Here is a 9,973-nt window from a genome sequence, read left to right as displayed (position 1 = left end):
CCTTATTCTGTGGGTCAGTCAGATCAGTGCAATACCAAATTTATATAGTTTGTATAGTATAAAAAAAATAAAAACCATGAAAATAGGCTGAGAAGTTTACACATAGCCATCCTCAGAATACAGTAGACAGTGAAGACAGACTCTCCTTAGTAATGCTTCGAACGCTAAGTTTTACAGGCTTTTTTCTAAATAAAAAAAACACAAAAGAAGCGAGAGACATGGGGAGAATTCATCTTTAATGCTCTGACAGTAAACAGTGCTCCTCCTTTTCTTCCTCATATCCACCATGCTGTTCCTCCATGGATCGCAGTCACTGATGACCTCAAGTAAATATAATTTCGTGTTTGGAAGATCCATGCTAATTCCACCAAAGAAAATGTATGTGAATAACTTAATGGGTTTAATACCACATAACCTTTCCCACAATCCAAACAAGAATATGATTTACGCTTGTTTTTTTTTCTAACTGATGATCTCAAAATTTTCTCACTTCTGCGTGAATTTTCTTATGTGTAACGAGATTTGTCTTTTGTGCAAAACATTTGCCACATTCTGAACATGTAAATGGCTTCTCTCCTGTGTGAACTTTCTGATGTCTAAGAAGATGTGATTTGTCTGTAAAATATTTTCCACATTCTGGACATGAATATGGCCTCTCTCCTGTGTGACTTCTCACGTGAAGCTTGAGGCTGTCTTTAGTAATAAAACATTTCCCACATTCTGAACATGAAAATGGCTTCTCTCCTGTGTGAATTCTCTCATGTCTAAAAAGATGTGATTTATTTGTAAAACATTTACCACATTCTGAACATGAATACGGCTTCTCTCCTGTGTGACTCTTCTCATGTTTAACAAGATATGATCTGACTGGAAAAGATTTCCCACATAATGAACATGAATATGGCTTCTCTCCTGTGTGAATCCTCTCATGATTACCAAGATCTGATTTCTTTATAAAACATTTACCACATTCTGAACATGAATATGGCTTCTCTCCTGTGTGAATTCTCTCATGTATAACAAGATCTATTTTACTTGTAAAACATTTCCCACATTCTGAACATGAATACGGTTTCTCTCCTGTGTGATATCGCTGATGTTTGACAAGACCCGATTTATCTGTAAAACATTTCTCACATTCTGAACATGAATACGGCTTCTCTCCTGTGTGACTTCTCTGATGGACCTTGAGATTGTCTTTAGTATTAAAATATTTCCCACATTCTGAACATGAATATGGCTTCACTCCTGTGTGAATTCTTCTGTGGGTAAAAAGACCTGAGCGTTGTTTAAACTGTTTTCCACATTCCCCACATTGAAACATTTTACACCTGGAACTTGTGGTAACAATCTGTGATTGGTCAGGAAAAGGTTCCTCATGATTAGGAAGATTATCTGATAAATCTGTACTGTGAAGTCCTGGATGGACTGTAAAAATAATGAGATTTTCTTCTGAAGAGCGCTGCTCGATATCTTCATCTTCTTCTTTACAATCTAGTGATAACATTAAGTTTTCCTCAGAGTTCTTACTGGGATTTTCTGTTAGGATTAAAAGTAGATTTTATCATTATTATTTTTTTTTTTTAAATGATGTAGATAAAATGTTTCATGTTCCATTTAAGCCTGGAAACATATATGTAGGTTTTTCTCAAAAATGCAGTTTGAGTATACCCAAACCCAAAATACTTTGCTCTAATTTTGTGAAACATTACAGACCAAAGCCTACTGGGTTTGGTTAGAAAACCCAGCATAAAGCTGATGAAAACTTCATCAAGTTCTGCATGTAAACATCCTACTAGGATACAAAAAAGGGGAAGGAAGGTGCTGACATAACAAAACTGGTACATGGGACAAAAAAAACATGCAGTATTGGGGGTATTCTGGGCAGATAAATGAAAATTTTATTATGAAACCATATTAGTGCCCCATTCTGCGAGAAGGGAGGCAAGATGAAGATATATTATCATCTTGCTGAGAAATCATGTTATAGTTGGAGTTAACAGAATGGAGAGGGTAGAAGGGAGCAGCTACAGAGAGAAAGATCCAGAGACACACACACAGGCTGCTGCTGGTCTCAGTGAGTATTTTACTACCTTACCCTAATGCTGGATTTACAACAACACTGCTCAGTACTACTTTATCTTTTCTCTGCGCCCAAGGGACACCAAAAACATTCATGGTATATCTTCTCCTTTTTTGTAAATCCTTGTTAAAGTCCATAGTGATAGGAAAGTGGAAAAGACGAAACCATAGTCAGCATGAAAGGAACAAACTTTGGTTTATGCATCTAGGTAACTGGTAGACCTAGTTAGCCTGTTGGGTCATGACTGTGGCTTGATACCAATGGCAGACATCTGGGCCTTTGTTAGGGGACCTGATGGAACCACAGAGGGTTTGTAAGAAAACTAAAAAGGCCACCAAACTCAAAAACTGCTACTAATCTTTCTTCACCAAAACTAGGGCTACTCCTAAGTTCTTCACGAGAGCCTGACACAAGGTCAGTTGAACTTGGCTGCTTAGGACCCTGGTTGTGGAGTAGAAAACCGATGCAAGATCACTAGTAGCAGACCTACCAGCATGAATAAAGTGGTACAGAAGATAAGCCCGCAAGCAGGGTCAGAACAAGGAGAGTTAGTAGGAGCTAAATCAGTAGACGAGGGGTAAATCCAAAGAAAAGGCAAAGTCAGTCCACGGAAGAGTGATGAGCAGGAGAGTAGCACAATGTACAAATGAAGTTACAGGAGCCAGACAAAAATCTAAATCACAGCCAGAGCCTGGATTGGCTCTGCACCCCCTCAGGTGATGCTCCTTCAATAACACTGCACAGACCGAATCTGCAGCTGGTGGGCGGAGAGGTAGACACACCGGGATCATGGCTAGGTAAGTTCATGGCAGGGTTTTTGGGGAATTTGTTATAATTTTGTTTGGTTTCATATTTAAAAAATAACTTTTTATTATAAATGAATAGTACAGGCTCGTATACAAGCAGTTTACATGGGCCGATCCACAGGCAGGTCCATTATCAGGACCAAATTGTCCATTTCAGCAGAAGCTAGAACTGAATTTTCATGGGGATTAGTCACAGTCTACTACCATTGTCCACCCCCCCCTTCCCCCATACAGATCCCTTATTTCCCTTGGTTACACAAATGATCTCCTGCCCAGAATGTCATATGCAACATAAAGGCACACCTAGGGCTCACACAGCTGAATGTAACGAAACCTTCCACTAGTGATGCTTCATTCTGGAGGAAAACGTGTCTAGTGGCCATATGTGCGCACATTTTGAATCTTTGCTCCATTTTCATGTGGATTTCCTCAGGTTTACTCTAATAAAACCAAAGACCTTCTGATAGATTGTGAGCTCCACTGGGGACAGCAAGAGATTTCAGTGTGAGAAATAGGACCCATGTGTCAGAGGTGTTTCTCGTCCTGAATGCTGCTCCGTGGCATTATAATGCTTCGTGCTCCCGGCTGACTTCAACTCCTAATGCCGTGGGCCCATGTCACCGGAGGAGAAGAACTTCTGACACATGAAGAGTATTTCTCTCAATGGGATACAGAGAGACAGCGGAGCAGAAGCTCCTGTCTCCATGTGCAGTCTATGGGCAGACATGACAGCAGCTCCTCTCCACCCAGCACCTCAGAGACAGCCGAGAATTACAGAGAGATTGCTGAGAATTACAGACAGAGACAGCTGAGAATTACAGACAGAGACAGCTGAGAATTACAGACAGAGACAGCTGAGAATTACAGACAGAGACGGCCAGGAATTACAGACAGAGACGGCCGAGAATTACAGACAGAGACAGCTGAGAATTACAGATACAGACAGCTAAGAATTACAGACAAAGACAGCTGAGAATTACAGACAGACAGCTGAGAATTACAGACAGACAGCTGAGAATTACAGATACAGACAGCCGAGAATTACAGACAGAGACAGCCGAGAATTACAGACAGAGACAGCCGAGAATTACAGACAGAGACAGACGAGAATTACAGATATAGACAGCCGAGAATTACAGATATAGACAGCCCGGAATTACAGATATAGACAGCTGAGAATTACAGACAGACAGCTGAGAATTACAGAAGAAACTGCAGAGGCAGTTTGTCATCTGACAAGGATGACAAACTACATTACACGCGTGTACACACTGCACATGACCGGACTGAGGCTCTAACACGGCCTCTTCTCACCTCGTCTCTTCTTACCTGGTGATGTCAGAGGCCGGGGAGCCTCCATCATGGCCTCCTTGTACAGATCCTTGTGTCCTTCTACATACTCCCACTCCTCCATGGAGAAATAGACCGCCACATCCTGACACCTTACAGGAACCTGACAACACAATGACACCGTCATCACCCAGACCCCTCCAGTGCTGTTACTGGAGAATTTCCCAGCATTCCCAGCAGTGTCACCTCTCCAGTCAGCAGCTCCATCATCTTGTGGGTGAGTTCTAGGATATTCTGCTCATGTATCAGGGGGGGAGGCTCTGTGATGGGGGTCCTGCTCCACCCTCCTGACTCATGGATGATGGGAGTCCCCCATGATGTCTTCTTCACTATGGTGTAATCCTGTGGATGGAGAGAGACACTTAGGGAAAGAAATTCCTTCCTGACTCGAGATCTACAATCAGAATCCCTCCCTGGATCATGGCCCCATCTCCAGTAATCTAGTCACTAGAAGCTGGGATATTATTACCCTCCAGACCTCCAGGCCCCTTCTGGACTCTTCTAGAGAATCCCCCATGATTCCTTTCTCAGGCAGAGAGCTCCATAGTCTCACTGCTCTTACAGTAAAGACTCCTCTTCTATGTTGGTGGAGAAACCTTCTTTCCTGATCGTCCTACGGCAGTACAGATTGGGATTAAGTCCTATCCCGACAACTTGGCATAACAAGTTAATTGAATAATTAACACATTATACGTGCCCATATAAGCCCCTCCTTAGTAACAGACAAACGAGTCTTTTCTTTCTGCAACAAGTGCAGAAGGTAACAGAACATTTTAGCTACACGGAGAGTTGCGAGACAGTGAATGTCTCGCAGGATATTACGATATATTACTTGTATGGCGGCAGTGTATGAGCCATAGGTATCGGTCATAGGGCCGTCCTTGGGATGGCACGTAGAAGCGCCGGCCGAGAAAAGGAGTCGCGGGGATAAGCAGCCGAGTGACGTCACACAGGCGCCGGCAAACACGCTCATTCTAAAGCGGGAGTTTTAAAAGACGGCCGGATCCTGTAAGTAAACCCTGGCACTCTAAACAGGGCAGCCGAGTCTCCTCGCCAGTAATGTAAGTAATGCTACTGTGAACGTGAGATAGAGTTAGAGGTAATGGTTTGCGGATGGTTACTGTGAAAGTGCCGATATTTAATATGCATTATTAATAGTCTGTTGGTATTGCCAGGGATTATCCTTAGTAGCTTTTTATACTATAGATGTCCAGATCGTCAGCTTCTAATGGAAAGAGGACTGGGAAGTCTAGACACAGCCCTTGCCGGATGACCGGGAGGAGGATGTATGTGAGCTTTGTGCAGCACCACCAAAAAGGCAAGAACCTTAGGAAAACCTCCAGTCAGAAGCACGGTCATTCTTTACATGGTTCAAGTCCAATATGTCCGAAATAATGAAGGGGGTGGAACCCTCGACAAAGAGGCGTAAAACTACAACACATGCTAGTTCGCTTCCTGCATCTGCATATGAGCAAGCTGATCAAGTCTGTTAAACATGTCATGGAATCAGATAGGGATGTGCAGAATAAGGCACCCAAGGAAGGCTTAGATTACTTCCCTGTGTCAGCTGCTAAGGTGTTACCATCTCATCCCTGTCTTAATACGTGGCTAAAATCTGGTTGGGAAAAACCTGAAGGTCGGGTGGACCTGGGCGCCAGATTTAAAGCTGATCCAGAAGCCGCGTCTTCTTGGCAGAATCCACCTAAGGTGGATCTAGCGGTAGTAAAATTTGCAAAAAAGTAAATTTTTCCATCAGAAGAGTCGGCCCGGCTGAGTGATCCTATGGATAAAAAGGCAGATACTCTGGCCAAGAAGTCTTACACGGCATCAGTGGCCTTGGCATCCGTTCCGGTGGCTAGGTCTCTCAGAATCTGGTTAAGCCATCTAACTCGGGACATTGAAGAAGTGTCCCAAGAGAGGATCTTTTCAAAAAGGTTCCCATAATAAAGAATGCGGCTGGATATTTATGTGACGCTCCTTTAGATACACTGACGTTATCATCCAAAAATTTAGCAGTCACTAACTCAGTGAGAAGAGCTTTATGGATAAAGAAATGGAAAGGGGATGTGTCATCTAAAAACAACTTCTGTTCATTACCCTTTTCCCCAGAATCTTTGTTTGGACCAAGCTGAAGGGAATATGCAGGTTCAGAACATCCCCAAAAAGTCAGAGGAATTACAAAGCCAATCGCTTTAGGGCAGGGATGGCCAACCTGCGGCTCTCCAGCTGTTGTAAAACTACAATTCCCACCATGCCATGCTGTAGACTGATAGCTGTAGGCTGTCTGGGCATGCTGGGAGTTGTAGTTTTGCAACAGCTGGAGAGCCTCAGGTTGGCCAGCCCTGCTTTAGGGAATATGGCCAAAGGAGGGGACAGAATACCGCATCTAGCTCCAAGGCGAAACCCGCTCCCAGAAAACAGAAGAAGGAGTTATGACGCCAGTTACCCAGAACAGCAACAAGGTTCTGGATTCTACTCAAGAATATTTTTGGTACCCAAACCAGGTCACAGTTGGAGGTTGGAGATAGATCTGACGATCCTCAACCAGCATATTTAAAAGTCCCATTTCAAAATGAAAACTATCAGATCAGTCTTCCCTCTATTGAGTGAGGGAGATTTCATGGCTACCCTGGATCTAACCGACGCCTACCTACATGTGCCAATAGCCCTAGGGTACAGGAAATTCCTCAGGTTTGCTATCAGGAAGGACCACTCTATATGGCACCTTCAGTTTTGCTGCCTCCCCTTCGGGTTATGCTCAGCACCCCCGAGTATTCACAAAGATAACAATTGTCCTGTCTGCAGCACTTCACTTACAAGGAATTTCAATCGTGCCATATCTCGACGATTGGTGGCTCGGAGCACCATCACAAGAGGTGCTATTGCTCCATATCAACATGATAATTCAGTGTCTGCAGAAACACGTTTTTTTTAAATCATTTTCAAGAAGTCTCAGAGAATTCTCTTCTTGGGTTTGGTCATAAACTCAAAGGAAATGACAATATCCATATCAAAGGCCAGGGCGGACAAGATAAAGAAGAAGGTCATGCGGATGTGCCAGCAAAGGAGAATGTCTATACGGAATGCCATGGTAATTCTAGGAAGTCTGACATCGACGTTGGATGCAGGGCAAGGGCACATATAAGACCTCTACAGTCACATATCCTCTCGGTATGGAACAGATCAAGCCGGTCTTTAGACAAACCAACAGTGATTCCGGTAAAGATATGTCAAGATCTCAGGTGGTAGATTGCTCCAGGAAGACTCTCAGGGGGCAGATCGCTGCAACACTCGCAGAAGATCATGTTAACAACGGACGCTTCAGCCCAAGGATGGGGAGCACACCTGGAACATCAGTGGGCTCAAGGGGTCTGGTCGGAGAGAGAAAAGCCTCTAACGTCAAATCAAAAGGAAATGAGAGCAGTCAGAATGGCGTTATTGCACTTCTCCCCTTTCCTGAAGAACAAGGAAGTTCTGGTGAAATCAGACAATTCGTCCACCGTCTACTATTTAAACAAAAGGGGGCACGAAGTCCCTATCGCTGATGAAGGAGTGCAAGGAGATTCTCAGATGGTCGGAAGCCAACATCAGAAGCCTGACAGCGGTTCACATAAAGGGGGAGAAAAATGTGACAGCGGATATTCTGAGTCGTCAGAAAACCCACCCAGGGGAATGGTCGCTGAAGGACAGTGTGTTCCAGAAGATCATCACCAGATTCGGCTGTCCACAAATAGATGTCTTTGCTACCAGGGACAATGCAAAGACAAGGATATTTTGCTCGCTAGTGAAGAATCATCAACCATACTGCCTGGACGGCTTAACCATGGATTGGGGGAAGATGTTTGTATATGCGTTTCCCCCTCCAGCATTAATACAGAGGACTTTGGACAAGATCAAGAGGGAACAGCCAAGAGCGATCCTAATACTTCCGTTTTGGCCTCGCGGGGCATGGTTCACCTTAGCAATGTCTCTATGCAGGAACAGATATTGGCATTCACCTCTAATTCCAGATCTTTTGTGCCAGAAGGGAGTTTATCATCCAGACCTGCAACCTTTACATCTCACAGCATGGAGGATAGGTTAAGGAAGGAGGGCATTCCAGAAAATACCATTGCCACGCTGTCCTCTGCAAGCAAGCCAGGAACTAAAAGATCGTATGATCGAATTTGGAAAGTTTTCTCTACATCTTATCCAAATGAAGAAATTACAATTCCTTTAATATTACAGTTCCTACAGAAAGGTCTGGAGAAAGGACTAAAACAAACCACATTAAAAGTGCAGTTTGCCGCCATAAACCATCAGTTAAATGGACAATTCTCTAATAATCCATTAATAAGGAAGTTCTTCAAGGGGGCCGGGAACATTGCCCCTAATATTCACAAACCCTTACCATCTTGGGATTTGGTGACGGTGTTGAAACATCTAGCTATGGGTCCGTTGGAACCTATTGACTCCATTGATCTGAAATCTCTCTCGTGGAAGACAGCTTTTCTAGTGGCAATGGTGTCAGCTAGAAGAGTCAGTGAGTTGCAAGCCCTATCATGCCGTGAACCATACATGAGAGATCTGGGGGACCCACTCAGGCCTAAAGTCTCATCCACACATTATTCTTCCGGCTTTATCCTCTGCAGAGAATGCTCTAGAGGCCTCAGCCCTGGATGTGAGAAGATCGGTGTTGGCTTATGTAGCTAGGACGGAAACATTCAGAAACGATGAACATCTTCTCATACAATTTGGAGAGAAGTCAAAAGGAAACATGGCGGCTAAATCCACTATATCTATTTGGATTTAAAAAAAAGTCCTATTATTCTGTTATGACAAAGAAGGTCTAGACCTTAAGGTTCACTCTATGAGGTCCACAACAACGTCATGGGGCAGAGTACTGCTATGTACCGCTACAGGAGATTTGTAGAGCTGCAATTAGGGCTTCACCCACAACGTTTGTGAGGCACTACCGCCTGGACTGGTCGAGGAACTCAGCCCTGGGGAAGAGAATGCTAGAAAGCATACCCAGCAGGTGATACCCTCCCTATTCTTTATTTTTGCTACTCAGATCCCAATCTGTGCTGCCGTAGGACGATCAGGAAGTCATACATTTTTCTTACCTGAAAATTTTGTTTCCTGGAGTCCGTGGGCAGCACAGGGATCCCACCCTAATACATGTAATTTGCTTGATAATAACTTGTTTGTCTGTTACTAAGGAGGGGCTTATATGGTCATGTGTCGTGTGTTAATTATTCAATTAACTTGTTATGCTGTTATATCTTCTGCCAAGTTATCGGGATAGGACTTAATCCCAATCTGTGCTGCCTGCGGACTCCAGGAAACTACATTTTCAGGTAAGAAAAATGTGTTACTTCCTCTAGACATAGTGGAGGCCTCCTTGTTATAGTCCAGTATCATCTAGATGTCAGACTAGTGGTAGAAATCCTCCCCCAGGCCACACTCCGGCCATCTCCTCCTCTGCTTCCTCTCCTCCTGGGTACAACGTGCCTACTTACCTTCTCATGGCTCCTACAACATGACTATTGGTCTCCATGATCCATCACTGACCATACTGGTGGCTGATCTTCAGGTTCTCCATCACTTGGAAGGTCTGGAGGCCGTTCTCCAGGACCCTGGACTCGTCCTATCACTTCCTATGATGGATTCTCCTTCCCGATGTCTGACTTGTTACAGAATACAATAAAGAGGAGAGAAATCTAGAAAAGTTTACCTCTCCGCTCAGCAGGGA

General features: G+C 43.9%; 1 protein-coding gene across 1 annotated transcript; it reads right to left on the bottom strand.

The window, feature by feature from the left end:
* Positions 1-233: 233 nt before the first annotated feature.
* On the bottom strand, positions 234-4,451 carry LOC120998368 (oocyte zinc finger protein XlCOF6.1-like). Its single transcript, XM_040429038.1, has 3 exons — positions 4,426-4,451; positions 4,219-4,342; positions 234-1,539 (listed from the first exon to the last, which is right to left on the bottom strand). Exons 1-3 carry the CDS (start codon positions 4,447-4,449, stop codon positions 476-478), a joined length of 1,212 nt encoding a protein of 403 aa, XP_040284972.1. The 5' UTR covers positions 4,450-4,451; the 3' UTR covers positions 234-475.
* Between the last annotated feature and the right edge of the window lie 5,522 nt (positions 4,452-9,973).

Source organism: Bufo bufo, chromosome 4, assembly GCF_905171765.1.
Source record: "Bufo bufo chromosome 4, aBufBuf1.1, whole genome shotgun sequence".
NCBI lineage: Eukaryota > Metazoa > Chordata > Amphibia > Anura > Bufonidae > Bufo > Bufo bufo.
Note: the sequence above shows the minus strand (reverse complement) of the source record. Positions and strands in the feature narration are given on the sequence as shown.